Raw genomic sequence first — 26,365 nt, forward strand, 5'->3', positions numbered from 1 at the left:
CTACAGCTAAAAATCTTGTAAAAAATATTTGAAATAAAAGATTCTAAATTCCTTGTACATAAAACATAGTCCAATCTACTTTGTTTTAAAACTGTATTCACCCACTGCCTTCTTGAGTATTCTCTTTTGGCTCTATTTCTCTCTCTCCATACATCTACATATTTATGTTTTTCAATCATGTGTTTCAGTTCTCTTCTTCCAACATCTGCTCTATACACCATATGATCATCTACATCTATTCTTTCTAAAACAGTATTAAAATCCCCTAAAACAATAACATTATTCCATCCACTCATTAAAACACTTAGATCTTTAAAAAAAGTAACTCTTTCTAAGTCTTCATTTGGAGCATGTATGTTACATATTGTTATTTCTTCATCCTTATTCATAATTTTAATAGTTAAAATCCTTCCATAATTATCTTTAAATAAAACATCAAATGTATATCCTATTCCCCTTCTAATTAATATTGCCATGCCTTTTTTCTTATTTGGGTCATTATTATACAATATTTCCCCATCCCAACATTTTTTAAAATCTTTAACAATGTTTTCATTCCATCCAGTCTCTTGTATACATATAACATCACATTTTTCTGTTAAAGCAATTACATTTTCAAACTTCACTTTGGATGACAGCCCTCTTACATTAATTGAAACCAAACATAAGTTGTTCATTAGAAATATAAAAGAAAACAAGCCATCCAAACAAAAGAAAATCCAAATTAAACAAATCATCAATCATTTGTAGTCTTTTTTATGATCTAAAATCTTAGATCAGTTCTGTCAGTTTTTAGTTTTGCTTTTGCTTCCTTTCGTAATTTCCGTTTCTTAAGCACTTGCTGAATATTCAATTGTACAGTTTTTCTCCGTCTTCTGTTTATGCTGTCTATTGTTCTGTCTTTAGTCCCAATATTTATTTCTTCATTATCATCATCATCATCGCTTACCTCTTCCTCAATTCTGCTTTCTGTATTTTCACCTGCTGCTCCATGTTCTTCTTCCATGTCCTGTCCATCGTCTTTCATTAGATGTTGTGCCTCAGTCTCTGCTGTATCTCCTTCATCCTCTTCACTCATGGCCCGCTCCTCTTCTTGTTCATTCAAATCATCCGGTGGTAATTCCTGTACTTCCTCTTCCCGTTCTTCATTGCTTGATTTCTCCATTTGTTTGTTCGTTTCCATAACTCCAGTCTCTTCCTCATCCGATTCACATCTGCACCACAATATTGTCTTTTTGCAGCCTTGGCACCGTGGGGCTTTACAGTCCCGCGCAAAATGCCCCTGCTCCAGACATTCTCTACACACAAATTGTGGGCAGTCTTTTTTTTCATGTTCAGCACTTCCACATAATCTGCATGTTTTTATCTGCTGATCATGTATGACTCTAAAATATTTTGGTCCTTCCTCTGTATCAAACTTGACATTGTAAGGAAGACTCATAACCTCTTTTGGAAATTTCACCCTGATAAACCTTGTTCCATCAGCCACAGTTGTTCCTGGATGATATCTTCTTCTCAGAGGGAGAATTGGAGAAACTCCCCAGTCCACCAGCTTTTGGATGATTTCACTATCTTGAATATAGTTGGGTAAGTTCAAAAAAGAAACCATTCTCTCAGTTGCGCAGAGTTTTGATACTTCACAAAATTGTTGGTTAATCATCAGTCCATCCATTAAGTGATCACAGTCCGTTTCATTTTCCATAGTTAGTTCAAAGTCAAAATTGGATTTTTTCCTCAGTCCAAACAATTTTCCAATTCCAGTCTTATCTTCCACAGCCTTTATAATCATAGTTACAGTGATATTTTCAGGATCTTTCACAGTCATTGTCAAAGTTGTTTCTTTTTTATATTGTCTCTGAAATCTAGCTAGACTTTTCAGTTTGTTTATCATCTCATTTCTATGACTTGTTTGTTGGCTGTTTTCCAAGTGTTCAGCATTTGCTTTACCTTTCGTTTGTTGCATTTCTCCACTTTCTTCTCTACTTGTGTCTGATTTAGTTTTCCTCCTTCTTGCCACAACAGTTGCCCATGTGTCATTATCGTCGATGCCGTTGTTTGAATCTCTAGATATGTTGTTTTCAGGAGTAGCTTTGTCCATGCTGCCATAGTCCATTTTCAGTTCCAGTTCCTTTACCAAAGTTTCCATCCTTTCAAAACGTTTTAACCCCAAACAGATAACACTGTCTGGGGTTTAACTAAAACTAAACAAAATTAATACAATTTGATTTAAGCAAAATCAAGAAAAAAAAACAATAAAGAAAAATCAAAATGGGAGAGCCTTTCTCTCCCTACTGCCACCTCACACTTCCTTGAAAGCACTGACTCAGTCAAACTCAAGGGGGCATTTCCAGGGTGGTATGGCCGTAAGCGAAAGAGGCTGTCAAGCGTTGGCTATTTAAATCAGCTGCCAAATGAAGCACTTCGAAAAGCTTACAGCACCTGGTATTCCCAGGCGGTCTCCCATCCAAGTACTAACCAGGCCCGACCCTGCTTTACTTCCGAGTTCAGATGAGATCAGGCATTTCCAGGGTGGTATGGCCGTAAGCGAAAGAGGCTGTCAAGCGTTGGCTATTTAAATCAGCTGCCAAATGAAGCACTTCGAAAAGCTTACAGCACCTGGTATTCCCAGGCGGTCTCCCATCCAAGTACTAACCAGGCCCGACCCTGCTTTACTTCCGAGTTCAGATGAGATCGGGCATTTCCAGGGTGGTATGGCCGTAAGCGAAAGAGGCTGTCAAGCGTTGGCTATTTAAATCAGCTGCCAAATGAAGCACTTCGAAAAGCTTACAGCACCTGGTATTCCCAGGCGGTCTCCCATCCAAGTACTAACCAGGCCCGACCCTGCTTTACTTCCCAGTTCAGATGAGATCGGGCATTTCTTTTTTTTTTTTTTTCTTTCTTTTTTTTTTATTCAAAAATATTCACATTACATTTACATTTAAATACTTCAAGAAATTTCACAAAACAAATACATTAAAATAAACATTCTTCATAAAATAACATCCTCTTTGGGCATTTTCCACTTTAAACCACTTAAAACATTATACACTTCATCATTAAACACATCATAAAAGCTTGGTAACATATCTTCTCCTTTAAAATACCAGTACAGTCTTTCTATGTATCTTTCCATTTTTCGTTTTAGTACATTCCACACATTTAAAACAACTTTTGCCTGCTTTGCTACATTTCTTCTTTCCCACACACACTTTTTAATCATCATTATAAGAAGATTTACAAACTTTTTGTTTTTGTTTTCCATATTCCATCCGAACATCACAAGAGTATTCCATTCCAATTGTTCTTCATCCCAGTCTTTCAATAAATCTTTTAGCATTTTTTGGCATTTCATGTAAAAACATTCTAATTCTTTACAGTATAAAAACAGGTGTAAAATTCCTTCATCTTCTTGAAAACAAACCTTACATGTTGCATTTGGTTCTCTCTGTATCTTTGTTAAAATGCACTCAGTAAAAATTGCCTTGTGTCTTATAAAATATTCAAAACATTCCAATCTTGTTTCTATTATTTTCCCTCTCATGTTTTTCCATATATTTTCCTTTTTCACACTATTCAATCTTTGTACCCAAAAGTTATTTGCTATAGGTTCTTGAAATACACTATCTCTAAAATAAACATAAAAGTCTTTCAGTAAACAATCTTTAAAATTACAAAGCTTTCCTTTTAAATAGACATGTATGACTTTTTCATTCCCACATTCTTCCATATTTTCTATTCTTGTAATCCATTCTTTTGGTATGGCACCTTTGACCGTTTCAAGTTTATTTTCTATTTCCTTTACACTGTATTCCTCTTTAGCTTCTTCCATTAAGTCTACTATATATTGCTTAGTTAAAAATCCCTTTTTGAATTCATAAAGAACATCCCTTATTCTTAAAATCCCCACATCCATCCATTTTTTAAAAAAATAGTTCCTTCCCTTCTTTTAAAATACTTTTATTTAAAAACAAAGGTTGATTTAACAAGTTTTCTCTACCCTTTACTTGGTAAAATACTCCATCTAAAAATTTCCCCCATGCACTTAAAATTTCTTGATAAAACCCTGGTAACTTTTCCGTCATCCAGTTTTTTGTTTTTAACCAAAGAATGTCTTCTCCTAAGTTAAAATTGCCAACTTTGTTTAAAAAATATTTCATAACCTTTTTCCATTCTGTTGAGTTCTCCTCTTGTAAAAGCTTTTTAACTATTTTGACTCTAAGACAATTCTTCCTTTGTTTAATATCAATCAATCCTATCCCTCCTTCTTCTGTTGCTCCTATTATTGTATTGTACACAATTCTTGGGGGTTTCCCCTCCCATAAAAAATCTTGAACACACTTTTTCAATCTCTCTTCTATCCAACATGGCATTTCTGTTACATATAATTTATACCATAGCTTTGATGTCATTAAAACATTTAATATTAAGGCTTTCCCCTTTAAACAAAGTTCTCTCATCCTTCAAAAATTTAATCTTGATTCTATTCCTCTTATTAGATCATCCCACATCTTTTCTGTTGCTTTTCTTTCATTTTTACCAATTAAAATTCCTAAAATTTTCAGTTCTTCTACTTCTCTAAATTGAAAACAATCTGTTAAAATATCTGCTTTACCAAACCTCATATATTGTGTTTTATTTTCATTTATTTTGCTTCCTGTTCCCTTACAAAACTCCTGTACTTTTTTCATGGCTTCTTTTACACTCTTTTTCTCCTTCACTATTATTGTTGTATCATCAGCATACTGGTATATTTTTCCTTCATCCTCCTCTTCTTCTATTTTTATTCCTTTAATTTTAGTTTCTTGTTTTATTGCTAACCCTAAAGGTTCTGCGACTAGGGAATATAATAGCGCTGAAAGAGGACATCCTTGTCTAATCGATCTTGTAATTTTAAAACAATCTGTTAAAAAACCATTACATTTTACTTTTGTTAAAGCCCCTGTATATAAAATTTTAATCCAATTAATAAAATTCTCTCCAAATCCAAATGTTTTGAGTACATCAAATAAGTATGTTCGACTCTGTCAAAAGCCTTTTCAAAATCTACACTAATTAAAAAACCATTCATCTTCTTTTCTTGTATATAGTCTATTGTGCTTTTAATGCTCATTGTTACATCTGCAATATCTCTCCCTTTTATTGCATATGCTTGGTTTGATTTAATTAATTTAGGCATTACTTCCTTTAATCTATTCGCTAAAACTTTTGCTAAAATCTTTAAATCTGTATTCAACATTGTTATTGGCCTATAATTTTGTAATTCAGTTTTTGCTCCTTTTCTTTTATATATTAACTTCATTAATCCCATCCCCATTCTTTCATTCATCTCTTTACATTTAAAAATTTCTTTAAAAACTTCTTTAAGTATTCCTTTTAAAATATCTTTAAAAACAATATAAAATTCATTTCCTATTCCATCTATACCTGGACTTTTCTTTTTATTTAGTTGATTTATTGCACTTTCAATTTCTTCTTCATCTATATCTCTGTCACATTCTTTGTTGTCATCTTTTTCTAATTTTACTTTTATATAATTTAGAATCTTCCTTTCTTTTTCTTCATCAATACCTTTTGCTTCAAAAAGATCTTCATAAAAATGTTTGATTTCTTCTAGTATTTCTATGTTTCCTTTCACAATTTTTCCATTTCTCCCTTTAATTTCCTTTAGTATTCCTGCTTTACCTCTTTGCTTCTCTAAATCAAAAAAGAATTTCGTGCATTTTTCCCCTTCTACTGTGTATTTAGATCTGCTCCTCAACATTGCCCCCTTATATTTGTCTTCTTCTAAATCTCGTAATTTTTGCTCTATTTCTTTGATTTTTTCAATATCTTTATTTTCTTTGTTTAATTCTTTTTCTAAGGATCTTTTAACTTCTTTTTCTGTATACTTTTTACATCTTTGTAGTACTGCACAATATTTGATTGTGTATTTTCTTATTTGGTATTTTGTGTTTTCCCACCATATCCTTTTATCTTCATCATACATTCTATTTTCTTTTTCTTTCTCTATTATTTCTTTGACTTTTTGAACATAATCTTCATTTTTTAAAATGGTTGTGTTTAAAATCCAAGTTCCTGGTCCTTTTTGTATGTTATCTACATTCACTTTAAAATGCAAGAGCTTATGATCACTAAAAATGTTCTCTTCATACTGTATGTTTTCTATAAAATTCTCAATATTCCTAGTACATAATATAAAATCTATTCTTGTTTGACATATAAAATCTCCAACTATTTGTCTCCTTGAAAACTCTCTTTTTTCTTTGTTATTTTCCCTCCATATGTCTATTAAATTATTTTCTTTTATTAGCTCCTTTAGTTCTTTCCTTGCTGTGTCAGATTTAAAAACCATTCCATCTGCCATGTCTTGTTTATTAAAAACTGTATTAAAATCTCCTACCATTATTATTTTTTTATATCTCTCAATTACCTTATTTAAAATCTTAAAAAACTCTTTTTTATCTTTCTCTTCCGTTGGTGCATGTATATTGGCTATAATCATTTCTTGTCCTTCATAGTTTACTTCTATCACTAAACACTTTCCATTGTTGTCTTTATACACGATTTTTTTAATATTTAAAACATCTTTTTTTATTAAAAATGCCACCCCTCTTCCAGATTTGCCATCACCATTGTTATATAAGATATCCCCCTCCCACTTCTTTTTAAAATCTTCCATTACATAATCTTTCCAGTTTGTTTCTTGTAATACTATCATGTCCTTATTTGTACATTTTTCTCTTATTTTCTCAAATTTCCCTTTTTCCATCATACCTCTTGCATTAAAAGATACACATTTTAAAACCATTAAAAGAAATAAAAATAAAATTAAAAACCTAAAAATCATTATTACTCATCATCTCCCTCCATTTCCTTTAACACTTCATATCTGTTCATGTTTTTCATTCTTGTAGTAAATTTTCTCTTTGTACTTTCTAGATTAGGTTTAATCTTTAATGTCCTTCTTCGAATTGTTCTTCTCTCCTCTCTGTCCATTTTAATTTCTTCTTCTCTTCCAATTTCATTACTTTTTTTCTTCATTTCTTTGTCCAGTCTTCACCTCATTGTCTCCACACATCTGAGAGTTGTCCATTGTTTCCATTTCTATGTTTTCATTATCCTCTTCTTCTCTTTTTTCAGTTTCTTTGAAAAGCGTTTGCCTCTCCCTTTCTTCCAATATCAGTCTTTCATTTGCTTCATTTTGCATTTTTCCTCTCTCTTCTTCATGTCTTTCTTCACAAAAAATGTCATCTTCGTTATTCCTCTTATGCATTTTCTTATCCTCTTGAATTTCTTTTCCATTTTCTATCTCTTTCAGTAAGTCTTTTGGTTGTAAAACTCCTGCTTGTTCTTCTCCTTCATTTTGTTCTACATTGTTTACTTTATGCACTTGCCTGCTTATCTGGTTTCTCTCTTCTCCTTCCTCTGCCTCCATCCAACATTCACATTTTGCTAAAATTTGGAGGCATTCCGGGCATTTAATTGCATCACAGTTTCTTGCAAAATGTCCTCTTTCTTCGCACTTAAAGCACCTAAAGTCTGGGCAGTCCTTCATCACATGCTCCAGGCTCATACACAGCCTACAAGTCTTAACTTGGTGGCTGTGCATCACCCGGAAATATTGTGGTCCTTCTGCCGTTTCAAACTTCGTGCTATATGGAAGCGAAGCCACCTCCTTGGGAAACCGTGTCTTTATGAACCTTGTCCCATCCTCAATCTCAGTGCCCGGATATGTCCTCCTTTTAATTTTTGATAAGGGGCTAACACCCCATCCATCCAATTTTTCTAATATTACACTATCCTCCAAATAAACAGGCAAGTGCATAAAGGAGACAACATAGTCTCTGTTTTGTAACATTTTAACTTCACAGTTCTCTTCATTTATTGTTAGTCCATCAATCAGTTTGTCACAAGTTTCTTCCTCTTCTAAAGTTATTTCATATTCTTTGTCCTTTCTCGGTCTTATTGCCAAAATTCTCCCATGTCCACATTTTTCTGTTAACGCCTTAATAATGTCTGAAACTCTCACCTCTTTTACTTTGTCCACGTTTAGTATTACAGTTGCTTCCTTCAAGTACTTCTTTCCTCTCCTTTCATGTTGTCTTTCCTGTTGCTGATTTTCTTGTCGTTCCATGTTAGCCATGTTTGTTTCTCCTCCTCGTGCTGTGTTGTTTCCCATCTGTTTTCCCTCTCGTACTCCCGTGTCGTCTCCTCTTTGCTTTTCACCATCCATCTCTGTGTTACTTTCTCCTCTTGTTTTGCCCGAAAGTCCAGTGAATTTGTCCTTTGTGCTTTCCATTGTCCCAAAAAATCCAAGCAAAAAAGGTGAATAACCACCTTCCAGCTAGCACATGTGCTGCTGTCAGGTGGTTTAAACTCCAAAAATAAAAATAATAACTCCTTAAACTATATTAAACACCCAAAAAAAACTAAATAAAACTACAAAAGAAAGGGAGAGCCTTTCTCTCCCGTCTGCAGCCTTTCACTTCCTGTTTGCACACTAACTCCCTCTAGCGTACCCAGGGTGGTATGGCCGTAAGCGAAAGAGGCTGTCAAGCGTTGGCTATTTAAATCAGCTGCCAAATGAAGCACTTCGAAAAGCATACAGCACCTGGTATTCCCAGGCGGTCTCCCATCCAAGTACTAACCAGGCCCGACCCTGCTTTACTTCCGAGTTCAGATGAGATCGGGCATTTCCAGGGTGGTATGGCCGTAAGCGAAAGAGGCTGTCAAGCGTTGGCTATTTAAATCAGCTGCCAAATGAAGCACTTCGAAAAGCTTACAGCACCTGGTATTCCCAGGCGGTCTCCCATCCAAGTACTAACCAGGCCCGACCCTGCTTTACTTCCGAGTTCAGATGAGATCGGGCATTTCCAGGGTGGTATGGCCGTAAGCGAAAGAGGCTGTCAAGCGTTGGCTATTTAAATCAGCTGCCAAATGAAGCACTTCGAAAAGCTTACAGCACCTGGTATTCCCAGGCGGTCTCCCATCCAAGTACTAACCAGGCCCGACCCTGCTTTACTTCCGAGTTCAGATGAGATCGGGCATTTCCAGGGTGGTATGGCCGTAAGCGAAAGAGGCTGTCAAGCGTTGGCTATTTAAATCAGCTGCCAAATGAAGCACTTCGAAAAGCATACAGCACCTGGTATTCCCAGGCGGTCTCCCATCCAAGTACTAACCAGGCCCGACCCTGCTTTATTTCCGAGTTCAGATGAGATCGGGCATTTCCAGGGTGGTATGGCCGTAAGCGAAAGAGGCTGTCAAGCGTTGGCTATTTAAATCAGCTGCCAAATGAAGCACTTCGAAAAGCTTACAGCACCTGGTATTCCCAGGCGGTCTCCCATCCAAGTACTAACCAGGCCCGACCCTGCTTTACTTCCGAGTTCAGATGAGATCGGGCATTTCCAGGGTGGTATGGCCGTAAGCGAAAGAGGCTGTCAAGCGTTGGCTATTTAAATCAGCTGCCAAATGAAGCACTTCGAAAAGCTTACAGCACCTGGTATTCGCAGGCAGTCTCCCATCCAAGTACTAACCAGGCCCGACCATGCTTTACTTCCGAGTTCAGATGAGATCGGGCATTTCCAGGGTGGTATGGCCGTAAGCGAAAGAGGCTGTCAAGCGTTGGCTATTTAAATCAGCTGCCAAATGAAGCACTTCGAAAAGCTTACAGCACCTGGTATTCCCAGGCGGTCTCCCATCCAAGTACTAACCAGGCCCGACCCTGCTTTACTTCCGAGTTCAGATGAGATCGGGCATTTCCAGGGTGGTATGGCCGTAAGCGAAAGAGGTCGTCAAGCGTTGGCTATTTAAATCAGCTGCCAAATGAAGCACTTCGAAAAGCTTACAGCACCTGGTATTCCCAGGCGGTCTTCCATCCAAGTACTAACAAGGCCCGACCCTGCTTTACTTCCGAGTTCAGATGAGATCGGGCATTTCCAGGGTGGTATGGCCGTAAGCGAAAGAGGCTGTCAAGCGTTGGCTATTTAAATCAGCTGCCAAATGAAGCACTTCGAAAAGCATACAGCACCTGGTATTCCCAGGCGGTCTCTCATCCAAGTACTAACCAGGCCCGACCCTGCTTTACTTCCGAGTTCAGATGAGATCGGGCATTTCCAGGGTGGTATGGCCGTAAGCGAAAGAGGCTGTCAAGCGTTGGCTATTTAAATCAGCTGCCAAATGAAGCACTTCGAAAAGCTTACAGCACCTGGTATTCCCAGGCGGTCTCCCATCCAAGTACTAACCAGGCCCGACCCTGCTTTACTTCCGAGTTCAGATGAGATCGGGCATTTCCAGGGTGGTATGGCCGTAAGCGAAAGAGGCTGTCAAGCGTTGGCTATTTAAATCAGCTGCCAAATGAAGCACTTCGAAAAGCATACAGCACCTGGTATTCCCAGGCGGTCTCCCATCCAAGTACTAACCAGGCCCGACCCTGCTTTATTTCCGAGTTCAGATGAGATCGGGCATTTCCAGGGTGGTATGGCCGTAAGCGAAAGAGGCTGTCAAGCGTTGGCTATTTAAATCAGCTGCCAAATGAAGCACTTCGAAAAGCTTACAGCACCTGGTATTCCGAGGCGGTCTCCCATCCAAGTACTAACCAGGCCCGACCCTGCTTTACTTCCGAGTTCAGATGAGATCGGGCATTTCCAGGGTGGTATGGCCGTAAGCGAAAGAGGCTGTCAAGCGTTGGCTATTTAAATCAGCTGCCAAATGAAGCACTTCGAAAAGCTTACAGCACCTGGTATTCGCAGGCAGTCTCCCATCCAAGTACTAACCAGGCCCGACCATGCTTTACTTCCGAGTTCAGATGAGATCGGGCATTTCCAGGGTGGTATGGCCGTAAGCGAAAGAGGCTGTCAAGCGTTGGCTATTTAAATCAGCTGCCAAATGAAGCACTTCGAAAAGCTTACAGCACCTGGTATTCCCAGGCGGTCTCCCATCCAAGTACTAACCAGGCCCGACCCTGCTTTACTTCCGAGTTCAGATGAGATCGGGCATTTCCAGGGTGGTATGGCCGTAAGCGAAAGAGGCTGTCAAGCGTTGGCTATTTAAATCAGCTGCCAAATGAAGCACTTCGAAAAGCTTACAGCACCTGGTATTCCCAGGCGGTCTTCCATCCAAGTACTAACAAGGCCCGACCCTGCTTTACTTCCGAGTTCAGATGAGATCGGGCATTTCCAGGGTGGTATGGCCGTAAGCGAAAGAGGCTGTCAAGCGTTGGCTATTTAAATCAGCTGCCAAATGAAGCACTTCGAAAAGCATACAGCACCTGGTATTCCCAGGCGGTCTCCCATCCAAGTACTAACCAGGCCCGACCCTGCTTTACTTCCGAGTTCAGATGAGATCGGGCATTTCCAGGGTGGTATGGCCGTAAGCGAAAGAGGCTGTCAAGCGTTGGCTATTTAAATCAGCTGCCAAATGAAGCACTTCGAAAAGCTTACAGCACCTGGTATTCCCAGGCGGTCTCCCATCCAAGTACTAACCAGGCCCGACCCTGCTTTACTTCCGAGTTCAGATGAGATCGGGCATTTCCAGGGTGGTATGGCCGTAAGCGAAAGAGGCTGTCAAGCGTTGGCTATTTAAATCAGCTGCCAAATGAAGCACTTCGAAAAGCTTACAGCACCTGGTATTCCCAGGCGGTCTCCCATCCAAGTACTAACCAGGCCCGACCCTGCTTTACTTCCGAGTTCAGATGAGATTGGGCATTTCCATTTTTTTTTTTTTTTTTTTTTTTTTTTTTTATTTATTTATTTTTTTAAAGCTTACAGCACCTGGTATTCCCAGGCGGTCTCCGATCCAAGTACTAACCAGGCCCGACCCTGCTTTACTTCCGAGTTCAGATGAGATCGGGCATTTCCAGGATGGTATGGCCGTAAGCGAAAGAGGCTGTCAAGCGTTGGCTATTTAAATCAGCTGCCAAATGAAGCACTTCGAAAAGCATACAGCACCTGGTATTCCCAGGCGGTCTCCCATCCAAGTACTAACCAGGCCCGACCCTGCTTTACTTCCGAGTTCAGATGAGATCGGGCATTTTCAGGGTGGTATGGCCGTAAGCGAAAGAGGCTGTCAAGCGTTGGCTATTTAAATCAGCTGCCAAATGAAGCACTTCGAAAAGCTTACAGCACCTGGTATTCCCAGGCGGTCTCCCATCCAAGTACTAACCAGGCCCGACCCTGCTTTACTTCCGAGTTCAGATGAGATCGGGCATTTCCAGGGTGGTATGGCCGTAAGCGAAAGAGGCTGTCAAGCGTTGGCTATTTAAATCAGCTGCCAAATGAAGCACTTTGAAAAGCTTACAGCACCTGGTATTCGCAGGCAGTCTCCCATCCAAGTACTAACCAGGCCCGACCATGCTTTACTTCCGAGTTCAGATGAGATAGGGCATTTCCAGGGTGGTATGGCCGTAAGCGAAAGAGGCTGTCAAGCGTTGGCTATTTAAATCAGCTGCCAAATGAAGCACTTCGAAAAGCTTACAGCACCTGGTATTCCCAGGCGGTCTCCCATCCAAGTACTAACCAGGCCCGACCCTGCTTTACTTCCGAGTTCAGATGAGATCGGGCATTTCCAGGGTGGTATGGCCGTAAGCGAAAGAGGCTGTCAAGCGTTGGCTATTTAAATCAGCTGCCAAATGAAGCACTTCGAAAAGCTTACAGCACCTGGTATTCCCAGGCGGTCTCCCATCCAAGTACTAACAAGGCCCGACCCTGCTTTACTTCCGAGTTCAGATGAGATCGGGCATTTCCAGGGTGGTATGGCCGTAAGCGAAAGAGGCTGTCAAGCGTTGGCTATTTAAATCAGCTGCCAAATGAAGCACTTCGAAAAGCATACAGCACCTGGTATTCCCAGGCGGTCTCCCATCCAAGTACTAACCAGGCCCGACCCTGCTTTACTTCCGAGTTCAGATGAGATCGGGCATTTCCAGGGTGGTATGGCCGTAAGCGAAAGAGGCTGTCAAGCGTTGGCTATTTAAATCAGCTGCCAAATGAAGCACTTCGAAAAGCTTACAGCACCTGGTATTCCCAGGCGGTCTCCCATCCAAGTACTAACCAGGCCCGACCCTGCTTTACTTCCGAGTTCAGATGAGATCGGGCATTTCCATTTTTTTTTTTTTTTTTTTTTATTCATACAATTCACTTATTTATACATATTTCACTTCAGACAAAACAATAAAAAGGTCCGTATTACATCATATTTTCACAATAACACATTTTAAATATAAAATGTTGCAAGTAGAACTCCTTAAAGGGTATAATCACATTTTTAAAAAGGCATTTTCATTCCTGTGTCATTTAAAGTCTTTGAAACTTCTTGAGTAAAAACATCATAAAAAGCCTCCTGCATGTCCTCCATCTTAAAATAATAAAACAGACATTCAACATATTTCTCCACCTTCCTCTTAAATACATTCCACACATCTAATACAGCTTTTTCTTTTTTTGCAGCAACTCTTCTCTCCCATATTGCACTCTTCATTAACATCACAAGTAAATTTATGAGCTTTTCATTATTACATTCTTTGTTCACTCCCAACATCAACACCTTTTCCCACTCAAGTTTGTCATCTCTTTCTCCTTTCAAAGTTAAAATAATGCTTTTGCATTTCTCATTAAAATCTTTCAACTCATTACAATATAAAAACAGGTGTAAGAATCCTTCATCTGCATCTTGACATACTTTACATGTGACACTTTCCTCCATCCCTATTTTGTTTAAAATTATATCTGTAAAAACTGCTTTATTTCTGATCAAATATTCCAAATTCTCCACTTTTGACTGTACTAATTTGCCATTTATATTAGCCCATATGTTGTCTTCATTTACATCTTTAAACATCCGTATCCAGTACTCATTTGCACGCGGTTTCTTAAAAACCCCATCTCTAAAAAACCCATAAATCTTTTTCACAGTACTATCTTTCAAGTTCCACCATTTCTCGCCAAATTTTACAATCACATCTTTACTTTGTTTATTTTCTTCCATATTTTCTATTCTTGTTAACCATTCTGCAGGTATGGCATTTTTGATTATGTCGTATTCCTTTATTAAGTCTTGTCTGTTAAAATCCTCCTTCGCTTCATCCATTACGTCAATAACATACTGCACCGGTAAAAATCCTTCCTTAAATTCATATAAAACATCCCTTACTCTTGTTATTCCCACCTCCCACCATTTCCTAAAAAACACCACTTTCTCTTGATTAAGAATGCCACTGTTTAAGAATAAAGGCTGATTTAAAATGTTCTCGCGTCCTTGTATGTTAAAATGTACACAAGTTAAAAATTTCCCCCATGCTCCAATCAATTCTTTATAAAAATCTGGTAGACCCTCTGTCATGAATTTTTTCATCCTCATGCATAAAATATTATCTCCCATATTAAAATTGCCACTTTTACTTAAAAAATATTCCATTGTTCTTTTCCATGCTGCCTTATTGTCTTCATCCAAATATTTCCTTACCATTTTTACTCTTAAACTGTTTTTTCTTTGCTCCACGTCTATTAAACCTAGACCCCCTTTGCCTACTTCTCCAATTAACGTTGCATATGCTATTCTTGGAGGTTTCCCTTCCCATAAAAAGTCTAAAAAACATTGTTTCAGCCTTTTTTCCATCCACAGTGGCATTGATGACACATATAAAATATTCCATAATTTAGAAACCATTAAAACATTCAAAATTAAAACCCTCCCCTTTAAAGTTAAAGACATTAATTTCCAAAACCTCAGCCTCCGTTCAATCCCTCCTAAAATTTCCTCCCACATGGTTACTTCTGCTTTCTTTTCATCCTTCCCAATTACAATGCCTAAAATTTTAATTTCATCCATTTCCTTAAAAGTAAAATGTCCAGATAAAGCCTCAGTTCTCCCAAATCTCAAATATACTGTTTTATCCTCATTTATTTTAGCCCCTGAACCCTTGCAAAAATGTTGTATTGTTTCCATTGCTTGCTTTACACTTGCCAGATCTTGTAGTATTAATGTGGTATCGTCAGCATATTGAAATATTTTATTCACTCCCCCCTCTACCTCTATTCCTTTTATTCTGTCCTCGTGCTTCACAGCTAATCCCAGTGGTTCTGCAACTAAAGCATATAAAAGTGCAGATAACGGACAACCCTGTCTGATTGACCTTGTTAACTTAAAACAGTCTGTTAAAAACCCATTGCATTTTATCCTTGTTAACGCTCCTCTATATAAAATCTGAACCCACTTTATAAAATTTTCCCCAAAACCAAAACTCTTTAACACTCCAAATAAAAAGTCATGCTCCACCCTATCAAAAGCTTTCTCGAAGTCCAGACTAATTAAAAAACCATCTTTCTGCTTATCATTTATATATCTAATTGTGTCTTTAATACTCATAGTTGTATCCGCAATGTCTCGTCCTTTTATACTATATGCTTGGTTTGTTTTTATTATGCTTGGCCTCACTTCTTTTAGTCTATTAGCCAAAACTTTGGCTAAAATCTTCAAATCAGTATTAAGCATTGTTATAGGTCTATAGTTTTTTAAATCTACTTTATCCCCCTTTCCTTTGTATATCACCTTCATTAAGCCCATCCCCATTCTTTTATTTATCTCACCATTCTCAAAAATCTCATCATATACTTCCTTTAAAATAGTAGATAAAATATCTTTAAAAACAATATAAAATTCACTTCCCAACCCATCTATTCCTGGACTTTTCTTTTTGTTTAATCCACTAATTGCTCTTTTTATTTCTTCTTCTCTTATCTCCTCGTCACATTCTCTTTTTTCCCCTTCTTCTACTCTTGATTTTATTAGATTTAGTAATTCCCCTTTTTCTTTTTCTTTTATTCCCTCTGTGCAAAACAATTTCTCATAATATGATCTTATTTCTTCCAAAATCTCCTCATGTTGTTCTACTACGTTCCCATTTTTGCTCCTTATTTCTCTAATCATTTCTGACTTCCCTCTTCTCTTCTCTAGATCAAAGAAAAATTTAGTGCACTTTTCCCCCTCTACTGTAAATTTTGCTTTACTTCTTAATCTTGCACCTTCAAATTTCTCCTCCTCCATTTCATTTAATCTTCCTTGCAGTTCTTTAATCTTTTGTATATTTTTTCCATTCTCATTTTTCAATTCGTTTTCTAGTTTTTCTTTCAGCTCCTTTTCCTTATATTTTTTACAATTTTGTAATTGTCTACAATATTTTATCGTAAACTTTTTAATTAAATACTTCACATTCTCCCACCACATTCTTTTGTCCTCATTATAGATTTCATTCCCTTTTTCCTTTTCCTTTTGAATAATTTCCTTTACACTTAAAACATAGTCTTCATTCTTTAAAACCGCTGTGTTTAAAACCCATGTTCCGAGTTCAGATGAGATCGGGCATTTTCAGGGTGGTATGGCCGTAAGCGAAAGAGGCTGTCAAGCGTTGGCTATTTAAATCAGCTGCCAAATGAAGCACTTCGAAAAGCTTACAGCACCTGGTATTCCCAGGCGGTCTCCCATCCAAGTACTAACCAGGCCCGACCCTGCTTTACTTCCGAGTTCAGATGAGATCGGGCATTTCCAGGGTGGTATGGCCGTAAGCGAAAGAGGCTGTCAAGCGTTGGCTATTTAAATCAGCTGCCAAATGAAGCACTTCGAAAAGCTTACAGCACCTGGTATTCCCAGGCGGTCTCCCATCCAAGTACTAACCAGGCCTCAAAGCTATACAATTTTATAATTCATTCCGGTGAGCTCTATAAAACAAGCACACGCACCACCTGCACTAAGGCGCTGCTGGGATTTGAGCCCAGGATCTCCTGTTTACAAGGCAGGCGCTTTGACCAGCTAAGCCACAGAGCCACAGAAATTCACAGTAAGAGACATTTGCCCGATAACAAAAATCGAAGAAGAAAAAATAATACACAACAAAAACCAGCATGTCAGGATGCAGAAAATGCTGACAAGCCGGACGCGGTCCTTTAGAGTCTGGATGATCATGTCTCAAGCCTGACCATGTCATCCAAACCCAGAGTCAGCTCGGAAAAAGGAAATCAGGACAAACATATGCTATCGGCCATTGAAAGAGTTTCAGATCAGAAAGCCACTCTCCCATCATCTGAGGGAAAGGTGCAGTTTGGATTTGAACCTAGCACCTGCTGTTCCCAAGACAGGTGCTCTGGCCAACTTAGTCTTAACACTAAAAGAAAAAAACTCTGGATACGATACTTCCAAACGCAGTTTCATCTAAGACAGTGGGGGGGAAGCAAAAATTACTGTGCTTTCTACTCAGTTACTTTGCACATGCATAAAGAGGCTCTTGTACGACAAATCCAAAAGGCGTGATCTCAACAATAGGTGGCAGTTACTTTTCCCCAAAACCACAGGTTGCCGACGAGTCATTCCTCAAGCCCACTAGGCCCTACACCGTTTTCTAATCTCCCTTATTTAAAACAGCTCAATTAAGTCATCGGCTTTATTGTAGAGTACCCCTAGTATCTGAGCCTGCACTGCGCAATGAAAGAAAGAAGCAAAACGGGATGGACAGATGCCTAAAATGTTAGAAACGCACCACACCTTAAGTCAGTGAAGAAAAAGTGCAAAGCTTGTGACTCTGGTGGGACTCGAACCCACAACCTTTGAATGGCTCAGCTCACAACCTAGAAGTCTAATGCACTATCCATTGCACCACAGAGCCTAAGTGCTCTGCTTCCTCTAGAACTGTTGGACAGAAAGCACTTTTTTGTACTCTCTAGCCCATGAATGAACAGCCAACTGCGGACAAGGCACTGCTGGAATTCAAAGCCAGGATCTCCTGTTTATTAGACAGGCACTTTGACCAACTAAGCCACAGCGCCAAACGACCTTGATACAGGCTAAATGTTTAATTCCAAAAAAAAAAAAAAAAAAACTAACAACGGTAGCGCTGCATGTGGGAATGTCTGGACTTGAAATATTAAAGTCCAATTGGTTAGGCATTACCACACTATGCTATATAAAGGCATCGTCCAAAGCCCTCTTGAACGATCAGCGTTCTTAAGGATTTGAGTTTTGTTAAGAAACCGACTGCTAAACATCCCGCAGCGTAAACACTCGTTACTCTTAACAAAAGCAAACACGAAACCTGTACATAAGGCACTGCTGGGATTTGAACCCATGATCTCCTGTTTACTAGACAGGCGCTTTGACCAACTAAGCCACAGCGCCAACGCTGATTAGGAGGCAAGACGTTCTTGCACACAGAGACTAAAAAAAGACAGCAAGTCTTAAAATGGCAAGCAAAGAGGTTGTTTAACTCTATTTGTCGCACTATTCATTACGCCTCAAAGCTATACAATTTTATAATTCATTCCGGTGAGCTCTATAAAACAACACACGCACCACCTGGACTAAGGCGCTGCTGGGATTTGAGCCCAGGACCTCCTGTTTACAAGACAGGCGCTTTGACCAGCTAAGCCACAGCGCCACAGAAACTCACAGTAAGAGACATTTGCCCGATAACAAAAATCGAAGAAGAAAAAATAATACACAACAAAAACCAGCATGTCAGGATGCAGAAAATGCTGACAAGCCGGACGCGGTCCTTTAGAGTCTGGATGATCATGTCTCAAGCCTGACCATGTCATCCAAACCCAGAGTCAGCTCGGAAAATGGAAATCAGGACAAACATATGCTATCGGCCATTGAAAGAGTTTCAGATCAGAAAGCCACTCTCCCATAATCTGAGGGAAAGGTGCAGTTTGGATTTGAACCTAGCACCTGCTGTTCCCAAGACAGGTGCTCTGGCCAACTTGGTCTTAACACTAAAAGAAAAAACTTCTGGATACGATACTTCCAAACGCAGTTTCCTCTAAGACAGTGGGGGGGGAAGCAAAAATTACTGTGCTTTCTAGTCAGTTACTTTGCACATGCATAAAGAGGCTCTTGTACGACAAATCCAAAAGGCGTGATCTCAACAATAAGTGGCAGTTACTTTCCCCCAAAACCACAGGTTGCCGACGAGTCATTCCTCAAGCCCACTAGGCCCTACACCGTTTTCTAATCTCCCTTATTTAAAACAGCTCAATTAAGTCATCTGCTTTATTGTAGAGTACCCCTAGTATCTGAGCCTGCACTGCGCAATGAAAGAAAGAAGCAAAACGGGATGGACAGATGCCTAAAATGTTAGAAACGCACCACACCTTAAGTCAGTGAAGAAAAAGTGCAAAGCTTGCGACTCCGGTGGGACTCGAACCCACAACCTTTGAATGGCTCAGCTCACAACCTAGAAGTCCAATGCGCTATCCATTGCGCCACAGAGCCTAAGTGCTCTGCTTCCTCTAGAACTGTTGGACAGAAAGCACTTTTTAGTACTCTCTGGCCCATGAATGAACAGCCAACTGCAGACAAGGCACTGCTGGAATTCAAAGCCAGGATCTCCTGTTTATTAGACAGGCACTTTGACCAACTAAGCCACAGCGCCAAACGACCTTGATACAGGCTAAATGTTTAATTCCAAAAAAAAAAAAAAAAAAACTAACAACGGTAGCGCTGCATGTGGGAATGTCTGGACTTGAAATATTAAAGTCCAATTGGTTAGGCATTACCACACTATGCTATATAAAGGCATCGTCCAAAGCCCTCTTGAACGAGCAGCGTTCTTAAGGATTTGAGTTTTGTTAAGAAACCGACTGCTAAACATCCCGCTGCGTAAACCCTCGTTACTCTTAACAAAAGCAAACACGAAACCTGTACATAAGGCACTGCTGGGATTTGAACCCAGGATCTCCTGTTTTCTAGACAGGCGCTTTGACCAACTAAGCCACAGAGCCAACGCTGAATAGGAGGCAAGACGTTTTTGCACACAGAGACTAAAAAAAGACAGCAAGTCTTAAAATGGCAAGCAAAGAGGTTGTTTAACTCTATTTGTCGCACTATTCATTACGCCTCAAAGCTATACAATTTTATAATTAATTCCGGTGAGCTCTATAAAACAAGCACACGCACCACCTGGACTAAGGCGCTGCTGGGATTTGAGCCCAGGATCTCCTGTTTACAAGACAGGCGCTTTGACCAGCTAAGCCACAGCGCCACAGAAATTCACAGTAAGAGACATTTGCCTGATAACAAAAATCGAAGAAGAAAAAATAATACACAACAAAAACCAGCATGTCAGGATGCAGAAAATGCTGACAAGCCGGACGCGGTCTTTTAGAGTCTGGATGATCATGTCTCAAGCCTGACCATGTCATCCAAACCCAGAGTCAGCTCGGAAAATGGAAATCAGGACAAACATATGCTATCGGCCATTGAAAGAGTTTCAGATCAGAAAGCCACTCTCCCATCATCTGAGGGAAAGGTGCAGTTTGGATTTGAACCTAGCACCTGCTGTTCCCAAGACAGGTGCTCTGGCCAACTTAGTCTTAACACTAAAAGAAAAAACCTCTGGATACGATACTTCCAAACGCAGTTTCATCTAAGACAGTGGGGGGGGAAGCAAAATTTACTGTGCTTTCTACTCAGTTACTTTGCACATGCATAAAGAGGCTCTTGTACGACAAATCCAAAAGGCGTGATCTTAACAATAGGTGGCAGTTACTTTTCCCCAAAACCACAGGTTGCCGACGAGTCATTCCTCAAGCCCACTAGGCCCTACACCGTTTTCTAATCTCCCTTATTTAAAACAGCTCAATTAAGTCATCGGCTTTATTGTAGAGTACCCCTAGTATCTGAGCCTGCACTGCGCAATGAAAGAAAGAAGCAAAACGGGATGGACAGATGCCTAAAATGTTAGAAACGCACCACACCTTAAGTCAGTGAAGAAAAAGAGCAAAGCTTGCGACTCTGGTGGGACTCCAACCCACAACCTTTGAATGGCTCAGCTCACAGCCTAGAAGTCCAATGCGCTATCCATTGCGCCACAGAGCCTAAGTGCTCTGCTTTCTCTAGAACTGTTGGACAGAAAGCACTTAGTGCGGTGCTGGTAAAAAAACAAGGTCCCACCGAAATTTGAACTCGAATCGCCGGATTCAGAGTCCAGAGTGCTAACCATCACACCATGGAACCTCAAGTCTTCTGGTTGGTGCTGCCCGGGCTAAAGAGAAAAAAATGTAAAAAAAAAAAAAAAAAAAACGGCCTTGCCAGAAAGTAGCAGAATGTCAATACAAGGCAGTGCCAATGTGCATTGATTTCTGAGTAACTCGTCATTCGGCATGCCGGGCTCCTCACAAGTTTACTGGAGCAGGACCAGGTAGGGCCTTCAAAAGAAAAGCGCACTATTCCAGGTATTTTGACGACTAAACGGCAGGCAGGGCAAAGAGGCCACCTCAGAGCAAATGTGATCTTTTTTTTCTATTTTGACCACAGTATTTAAGCAATGTATAAAATGTTATTTTTTTAAGAAATATAAATATATTTTTACATAAAATGCACACAAATATTAAATAAGTACACACAAGACAAAATAAGAGTGGGCCTATAAGTGCCACTGTAAAATGCTAAATATTAACACACAAAAATTAAATAAAATGAGAGAGAGAGAGAGTACCCATGTAACATTTACAAAAATGTATACAGCAATTTGTCCTTTATTCTGGAGCTGGAGTTTGTCCTTTATTTTGCTGGCGCTGTTCTGCCAACCAGTCCTTTAAGGATTTGCCATTTGAAGTTTGCAGGCAAAATGTGGCATTACCAAATCGGCTATGGCCAAACTCCTTAGTCTTTGGTTTCCCACATTTGCTGCAAACATTAAAAGTAACTGCAGGCACATACTTTCCTTCTCCTGTTCCCGTCTGCGCCTGTTCCTCTGGGTGTAACGGGACACAGGAACAGCAGGCGCAGGTAGAGGAACAGCAGGTGCAGGTGGAGCAGATGCAGGTGGAGGAACAGCAGGTGGAGCAGGTGCTGGTGGAGGAACAGCAGGTGCAGTTGAAGCTGGGACTGCACTGGATGTTGGTGCAGCAAATAATGGAATCACCATTGACACACTCATGTCTGGGTTAAAAAAAAAGTGTGCCAAACAATGATCCAGGTCCTGAAATGGGCTGCACAACACCTGGTGCTATGGGGGGTGGTGCAATGGGGCACACCGTGCTGGGGGTCGGTGGAAAGGAGCACACCGTGGTGGGGGCAGACACAATGGAGCGCACTGTGGTGGGGGCCGGCGCAATAAGGCGCACTGTGGTGGAGGCTGGTATGATGGGGCACACTGTGGTGGAGGCTGGCGAGATGGGGCGCACTGTGGTGAAGGTCGGTGTGACGGGGCACACCATGGTAGGGGCCGGTGCAATGTGGCAGATTGTGGTGGGTGTTGGCGCGATGGGGCATACCGTCGTGGGGGCCGGTGGAAAGGAGCACACCGTGGTGGCATCTGGCAGGAAGGAGCAAACTGTGGTGGTTGCAGAAGCAGACTTTCGACCAGGTCGAAGAAGAGGTGCCTGTCCTTCTTTATTTGGAAGAAAGACAAACTGGTGTTTGGGGCCTGATGCTGATGGTGCCTCGTCCAATTTTTCCCTCTGCAAAGGAAGCTGCGTATCTGCCACAGCAATTGGATCAAGTGGAGTCAGTCCCTGAGTGAGTACACGCATTTCATGATCCTTTTGCCTCCGTTGAAACCTGATAATAAATGATATGTATTATACATAAATATTAATTTCGAAGTATTCAGGTAATTTAAAGAAAATAATGTGCTTTGCTTACCACTGAATAAGCGTCTTCTGGTTTAGCTCAAAAAGCTGGATCACTGTTTCATCCATCAGCCTGCGACTGCCAAGCACCAGATCCCGGATGTGGTGGTAATCGGTCAGTATTTTAGACCACCTGGGCGTGCGAACACCAGCCTTCTTGGAAGTGGACTTGTGAACGGCACACAGCTTTGTACAAATGGCCTCAACCAAGCGGCTGGTGCTAGGCCACTGTGCTGGACCCCCAGGATGTCCAATCAGACAGCGCTTGACGCTCTCCACACCTGGAGTGACTCCGGAGCGCTTCGGTGCCTTAAAGCGCCCATGTGTCAGCTGAGGCTGATGTCGAGGCTGGTAGTTGATGCGCTGTTTATCAACATCCAGGAGAGCTGTCCACAGCTGGATGGCCTCTGTCACCTGCAGGTCAGTGAGGTAATGAGCCTCACGAAGACCTACCAAATAAGCAGCCAGATCCTGCACCTTGTCCCACCCAGCAATGCCATCAGGTCCAATGACTACTCCCTGGTAAATACAGAATAAATTTAGTATATGTGGAATAAAAAAAGACTAAATAAAATTAAGTTCTTAATATATCTTACCTGAGCCTCAACAGAGAGACTGTCTCCAGACTTGGATGGCTGTGACGGCACTGAGGGGGCTGGGCTAGGAAGCTGTCCTTCTCCACCAGCTGATGTGGACGGCTCAGCCAGTAATGCTGGGGACTGAGGCAGAGGCGAAGATAAGGGGCTGTTTCTGAGATCACGGCAGGGGTCATCCTCATACAGCACTGGAACTGTGATGTCCTCCATGATCTCCTCCTCAAACCCGTCATCTTGTAGATCCTCGTCATCTACTTCCTCCACCAGCATGTCTTCCTCCTCTGGGTTCTGGAGCACCGGAGTCAGGGTTTTGCCGGTCTGGCTGTAAAGGTGCTCCATTCCCAGCAATTCACCTTAAAAAAATATAACAATAAAAAAAACATATATTAAATAAAACTAATGATAAAATAAACATTTAGATTACCATTTTGTGTAGTACATTAAAAGCTTAATGAATAACTTCCATAACAACTAATTAATGGATCTGAAATCCGATAGAGGACTCGAGAGATGAACGGATCAATTATTTTTTTCGGCTCTAAATGCGTATTATTGGCCCGTGAGAAACGATTGACTCAGACCCGATAGAGGACTCGAGAGATGAACGGATCAAATATTTTTCCTGCTCTAAACGCGTATGATTGACCCGTAATGAACGAGTGACTCAGACCCGATAGAGGACTCGAGAGGTGAACGGATCAAATCTTTTTCGGCTCTAAACGCATATGATTGGTTTCTGCCTTTCCGCAATGAACGACACGAAATGTGATGAAGACTTGAAATAACGATACCACCTGCACAAATGTATGCACGCGCAAATTAACAAATCACTCCCTGAGAGGACTTGTAGTTCCCAAATCATATTGAAGATTCGTTTAAAATGAACGAAATGTTCATGATCGACCCATTACTAAACCTGGTTAGATACCTGCTCCAGTCGGGGATTGAACCTTGTGATCTACCCAAAGTGTTATTTATGGACATATTTCTTGAACCAGTACTGTTATATATGCATTGAGTAGTTTCTGGTGGACAAAAAATACAAAATATAACCTTAATTTCGCTTCTTTCTTTCTCAATTTCTCAAATTTTCTTATTTTTCTTGTGCTTTTTTCTTCCCCTTCCAAAACAGACTATTGTTCCCCAGCTTTAGCGGAGTCGGTAGAGGGTCCAGGGTTCAAGTCCGTGTTCGGGCATGAGAGACTCTTTGTGGAGCCACAGCTTTTGCCGTTGAGCTATCGCTAGCTGAAAGTTTCATCTGAATGCACAACACGTGTACTAGGCATGAGGACATGGGAGAACAGGCAGTCTTGTAGTCATGGCTAAGTGGTTAAGGCGATCGACTAGAAATCCGTTGGGGTATTCTCCCGCAGGTTCAAGTCCTGCCAACTATACCCACATCCTGTTCCTTTTTAAAATTGCAGCAGTCATCAATTGTTTGCATTTCCATTGTTTCTTGGGAATAGCGTTGTGCTGGTAGAAGGAGAAAAACAACAGTGTGTTCTCGCTGAAGAGAAAGGGGCATATCACATGGAGGAACATACCACACAAGAGCCACAGCGGCTGTCCACATCTCACGGTAAACTTTAGTGTACTGTAAAGGTCTGCGCCGACCACAACCCAAACCTTGCCTACTTGTAAATTACTGTTGTGGAGCCCGGATAGCTCAGTCGGTAGAGCATCAGACTTTTAATCTGACGGTCCAGGGTTTAAGTCCCTGTTCGGGCGTGTGACGCTCATTTTGTGGAGCCACAGCTTTTGCTGTTGAGCTATCGGTTGATGAAAGTTTCATCTGGATGCACAATATGTGTACTAGGCATAAAGAAATGGCAGTACAGGCAATCTTGTAGTCGTGGCCGAGTGGTTAAGGCGATGGACTTGAAATCCATTGGGGTCTCCCCGCGCAGGTTCGAATCCTGCCGACTACGTCTTCCCCGTGTTTAAAATTGCAGCAGTCATCAATTGTTTGCATTTCCATTGTTTCTTGGGAAAAGCGTTGTCCTGGTAGGAGGAGAAAAACAACAGAGTGTTCTCACTGAAGAGAAAGGGGCTTATCACAGGGAGGAACATACCACACATAGGTCACAACGGCTGTTTCATAGTTTGCCGTGATCGTATAGTGGTTAGTACTCTGCGTTGTGGCCGCAGCAACCCCGGTTCGAATCCGGGTCATGGCAGGTTTTTCAAGGTGACATTGGTGTCGCACTCTGTGTTGCCATCCGTTATCTCCAGCCTTCTTTTAGTGCAGGCTGTGCTAATGGCACGTCCTGAATGTTTACGTTTCCTAAAGTGTGGAAGACTAGGGATATGATATAAGAGAAATAGGATCTTTTATGCCAGCATGCTGTGTAGATAAGTACTGATCAAGTCACGCTTCTAAGGCATGGAAGGAATCTTTTCAATTGTTGAGTGTCCATTCATTGCCACAACAGCAGAAAGACATTCTGCAGTTATCATTGATCTATTTAATGTCTCCTACATGACATGAAGTCCAAACTATTGTGTTGTACTGATGTCTACACCTACAAAAACCATAAACCCAACCTCAAAGTAACCTGTCGTGTTTTAGCAACCTCCACACCAACCATAAGCTTAAAACCCCATCTCACGGTAAACTTTAGTGTAGTGTAAAGGTCTGCGCCGACCACAACCCAAACCTTGCCTACTTGGAAATTACTGTTGTGGAGCCCGGATAGCTCAGTCGGTAGAGCATCAGACTTTTAATCTGAGGGTCCAGGGTTCAAGTCCCTGTTCGGGCGTGTGACACTCATTTTGTGGAGCCACAGCTTTTGCTGTTGAGCTATCGGTTGATAAAAGTTTCATCTGGATGCACAATATGTGTACTAGGCATAAAGAAATGGCAGTACAGGCAGTCTTGTAGTCGTGGCCGAGTGGTTAAGGCGATGGACTTGAAATCCATTGGGGTCTCCCCGCGCAGGTTCGAATCCTGCCGACTACGTCTTCCCCGTGTTTAAAATTGAAGCAGTCATCAATTGTTTGCATTTCCATTGTTTCTTGGGAAAAGTGTTGTGCTGGTAGGAGGAGAAAAACAGCAGTGTTCTCACTGAAGAGAAAGGGGCTTATCACAGGGAGGAACATACCACACATAGGTCACAACGGCTGTTTCATAGTTCGCCGTGATCGTATAGTGGTTAG

At 40.7% G+C, this 26,365-nt stretch overlaps 1 protein-coding gene and 41 non-coding genes across 42 annotated transcripts; 5 read left to right on the plus strand and 37 right to left on the minus strand.

Annotated features, from left to right (window-relative positions):
* LOC137491264 (uncharacterized) lies at window positions 1-23,565 on the minus strand. Its single transcript, XM_068220430.2, has 5 exons — window positions 23,210-23,565; window positions 22,627-23,132; window positions 21,949-22,542; window positions 950-1,214; window positions 1-6 (listed from the first exon to the last, which is right to left on the minus strand). The coding sequence occupies exons 1-5, from the start codon at window positions 23,546-23,548 to the stop codon at window positions 1-3; spliced, it is 1,710 nt and encodes a 569-aa protein (XP_068076531.2). The 5' UTR covers window positions 23,549-23,565.
* LOC137493545 (5S ribosomal RNA) lies at window positions 2,428-2,546 on the minus strand. The gene has a single exon (XR_011013519.1). It is a non-coding gene; the product is annotated as a 5S ribosomal RNA (ribosomal RNA).
* On the minus strand, window positions 2,605-2,723 carry LOC137492702 (5S ribosomal RNA). The gene has a single exon (XR_011012675.1). It is a non-coding gene; the product is annotated as a 5S ribosomal RNA (ribosomal RNA).
* LOC137493626 (5S ribosomal RNA) lies at window positions 8,600-8,718 on the minus strand. The gene has a single exon (XR_011013601.1). It is a non-coding gene; the product is annotated as a 5S ribosomal RNA (ribosomal RNA).
* On the minus strand, window positions 8,777-8,895 carry LOC137492701 (5S ribosomal RNA). The gene has a single exon (XR_011012674.1). It is a non-coding gene; the product is annotated as a 5S ribosomal RNA (ribosomal RNA).
* LOC137492700 (5S ribosomal RNA) lies at window positions 8,954-9,072 on the minus strand. The gene has a single exon (XR_011012673.1). It is a non-coding gene; the product is annotated as a 5S ribosomal RNA (ribosomal RNA).
* Window positions 9,131-9,249, minus strand: LOC137493546 (5S ribosomal RNA). Its single transcript, XR_011013520.1, has one exon. It is a non-coding gene; the product is annotated as a 5S ribosomal RNA (ribosomal RNA).
* LOC137492698 (5S ribosomal RNA) lies at window positions 9,308-9,426 on the minus strand. Its single transcript, XR_011012671.1, has one exon. It is a non-coding gene; the product is annotated as a 5S ribosomal RNA (ribosomal RNA).
* LOC137494039 (5S ribosomal RNA) lies at window positions 9,485-9,603 on the minus strand. Its single transcript, XR_011014014.1, has one exon. It is a non-coding gene; the product is annotated as a 5S ribosomal RNA (ribosomal RNA).
* Window positions 9,662-9,780, minus strand: LOC141382923 (5S ribosomal RNA). Its single transcript, XR_012403885.1, has one exon. It is a non-coding gene; the product is annotated as a 5S ribosomal RNA (ribosomal RNA).
* On the minus strand, window positions 9,839-9,957 carry LOC141383830 (5S ribosomal RNA). Its single transcript, XR_012404885.1, has one exon. It is a non-coding gene; the product is annotated as a 5S ribosomal RNA (ribosomal RNA).
* LOC141383818 (5S ribosomal RNA) lies at window positions 10,016-10,134 on the minus strand. Its single transcript, XR_012404869.1, has one exon. It is a non-coding gene; the product is annotated as a 5S ribosomal RNA (ribosomal RNA).
* Window positions 10,193-10,311, minus strand: LOC137494110 (5S ribosomal RNA). The gene has a single exon (XR_011014085.2). It is a non-coding gene; the product is annotated as a 5S ribosomal RNA (ribosomal RNA).
* LOC141383452 (5S ribosomal RNA) lies at window positions 10,370-10,488 on the minus strand. Its single transcript, XR_012404470.1, has one exon. It is a non-coding gene; the product is annotated as a 5S ribosomal RNA (ribosomal RNA).
* LOC141383556 (5S ribosomal RNA) lies at window positions 10,547-10,665 on the minus strand. The gene has a single exon (XR_012404578.1). It is a non-coding gene; the product is annotated as a 5S ribosomal RNA (ribosomal RNA).
* Window positions 10,724-10,842, minus strand: LOC141383845 (5S ribosomal RNA). Its single transcript, XR_012404901.1, has one exon. It is a non-coding gene; the product is annotated as a 5S ribosomal RNA (ribosomal RNA).
* On the minus strand, window positions 10,901-11,019 carry LOC137493643 (5S ribosomal RNA). Its single transcript, XR_011013618.2, has one exon. It is a non-coding gene; the product is annotated as a 5S ribosomal RNA (ribosomal RNA).
* LOC141383831 (5S ribosomal RNA) lies at window positions 11,078-11,196 on the minus strand. The gene has a single exon (XR_012404886.1). It is a non-coding gene; the product is annotated as a 5S ribosomal RNA (ribosomal RNA).
* Window positions 11,255-11,373, minus strand: LOC137492118 (5S ribosomal RNA). The gene has a single exon (XR_011012090.2). It is a non-coding gene; the product is annotated as a 5S ribosomal RNA (ribosomal RNA).
* Window positions 11,432-11,550, minus strand: LOC137492117 (5S ribosomal RNA). The gene has a single exon (XR_011012089.1). It is a non-coding gene; the product is annotated as a 5S ribosomal RNA (ribosomal RNA).
* On the minus strand, window positions 11,757-11,875 carry LOC137492692 (5S ribosomal RNA). The gene has a single exon (XR_011012665.2). It is a non-coding gene; the product is annotated as a 5S ribosomal RNA (ribosomal RNA).
* On the minus strand, window positions 11,934-12,052 carry LOC137493916 (5S ribosomal RNA). The gene has a single exon (XR_011013891.2). It is a non-coding gene; the product is annotated as a 5S ribosomal RNA (ribosomal RNA).
* LOC137493623 (5S ribosomal RNA) lies at window positions 12,111-12,229 on the minus strand. The gene has a single exon (XR_011013598.2). It is a non-coding gene; the product is annotated as a 5S ribosomal RNA (ribosomal RNA).
* LOC137492691 (5S ribosomal RNA) lies at window positions 12,288-12,406 on the minus strand. Its single transcript, XR_011012664.2, has one exon. It is a non-coding gene; the product is annotated as a 5S ribosomal RNA (ribosomal RNA).
* LOC137493915 (5S ribosomal RNA) lies at window positions 12,465-12,583 on the minus strand. Its single transcript, XR_011013890.2, has one exon. It is a non-coding gene; the product is annotated as a 5S ribosomal RNA (ribosomal RNA).
* LOC137493622 (5S ribosomal RNA) lies at window positions 12,642-12,760 on the minus strand. Its single transcript, XR_011013597.2, has one exon. It is a non-coding gene; the product is annotated as a 5S ribosomal RNA (ribosomal RNA).
* Window positions 12,819-12,937, minus strand: LOC137493621 (5S ribosomal RNA). Its single transcript, XR_011013596.1, has one exon. It is a non-coding gene; the product is annotated as a 5S ribosomal RNA (ribosomal RNA).
* Window positions 16,437-16,555, minus strand: LOC137492690 (5S ribosomal RNA). Its single transcript, XR_011012663.1, has one exon. It is a non-coding gene; the product is annotated as a 5S ribosomal RNA (ribosomal RNA).
* trnat-ugu (transfer RNA threonine (anticodon UGU)) lies at window positions 16,739-16,812 on the minus strand. Its single transcript has one exon. It is a non-coding gene; the product is annotated as a tRNA-Thr (tRNA).
* Window positions 17,734-17,807, minus strand: trnai-aau (transfer RNA isoleucine (anticodon AAU)). Its single transcript has one exon. It is a non-coding gene; the product is annotated as a tRNA-Ile (tRNA).
* trnat-agu (transfer RNA threonine (anticodon AGU)) lies at window positions 18,083-18,156 on the minus strand. Its single transcript has one exon. It is a non-coding gene; the product is annotated as a tRNA-Thr (tRNA).
* trnat-ugu (transfer RNA threonine (anticodon UGU)) lies at window positions 18,342-18,415 on the minus strand. The gene has a single exon. It is a non-coding gene; the product is annotated as a tRNA-Thr (tRNA).
* Window positions 19,163-19,251, minus strand: trnar-ucu (transfer RNA arginine (anticodon UCU)). Its single transcript is given in 2 exon segments — window positions 19,163-19,198; window positions 19,215-19,251. It is a non-coding gene; the product is annotated as a tRNA-Arg (tRNA).
* Window positions 19,338-19,411, minus strand: trnai-aau (transfer RNA isoleucine (anticodon AAU)). The gene has a single exon. It is a non-coding gene; the product is annotated as a tRNA-Ile (tRNA).
* On the minus strand, window positions 19,687-19,760 carry trnas-aga (transfer RNA serine (anticodon AGA)). Its single transcript has one exon. It is a non-coding gene; the product is annotated as a tRNA-Ser (tRNA).
* trnat-ugu (transfer RNA threonine (anticodon UGU)) lies at window positions 19,947-20,020 on the minus strand. Its single transcript has one exon. It is a non-coding gene; the product is annotated as a tRNA-Thr (tRNA).
* On the minus strand, window positions 20,768-20,856 carry trnar-ucu (transfer RNA arginine (anticodon UCU)). The gene is given in 2 exon segments: window positions 20,768-20,803; window positions 20,820-20,856. It is a non-coding gene; the product is annotated as a tRNA-Arg (tRNA).
* A 1,299-nt stretch (window positions 23,566-24,864) lies between the features above and the next one.
* trnak-uuu (transfer RNA lysine (anticodon UUU)) lies at window positions 24,865-24,937 on the plus strand. The gene has a single exon. It is a non-coding gene; the product is annotated as a tRNA-Lys (tRNA).
* Window positions 24,938-25,055: 118 nt separating this feature from the next.
* On the plus strand, window positions 25,056-25,137 carry trnas-uga (transfer RNA serine (anticodon UGA)). Its single transcript has one exon. It is a non-coding gene; the product is annotated as a tRNA-Ser (tRNA).
* A 177-nt stretch (window positions 25,138-25,314) lies between these two features.
* On the plus strand, window positions 25,315-25,386 carry trnah-gug (transfer RNA histidin (anticodon GUG)). The gene has a single exon. It is a non-coding gene; the product is annotated as a tRNA-His (tRNA).
* Window positions 25,387-25,895: 509 nt separating this feature from the next.
* On the plus strand, window positions 25,896-25,968 carry trnak-uuu (transfer RNA lysine (anticodon UUU)). The gene has a single exon. It is a non-coding gene; the product is annotated as a tRNA-Lys (tRNA).
* Window positions 25,969-26,086: 118 nt separating this feature from the next.
* trnas-uga (transfer RNA serine (anticodon UGA)) lies at window positions 26,087-26,168 on the plus strand. Its single transcript has one exon. It is a non-coding gene; the product is annotated as a tRNA-Ser (tRNA).
* Window positions 26,169-26,365: the final 197 nt, after the last annotated feature.

Source organism: Danio rerio, chromosome 4 (genome assembly GCF_049306965.1).
Source record: "Danio rerio strain Tuebingen ecotype United States chromosome 4, GRCz12tu, whole genome shotgun sequence".
In the NCBI taxonomy this organism is placed as follows: domain Eukaryota; kingdom Metazoa; phylum Chordata; class Actinopteri; order Cypriniformes; family Danionidae; genus Danio; species Danio rerio.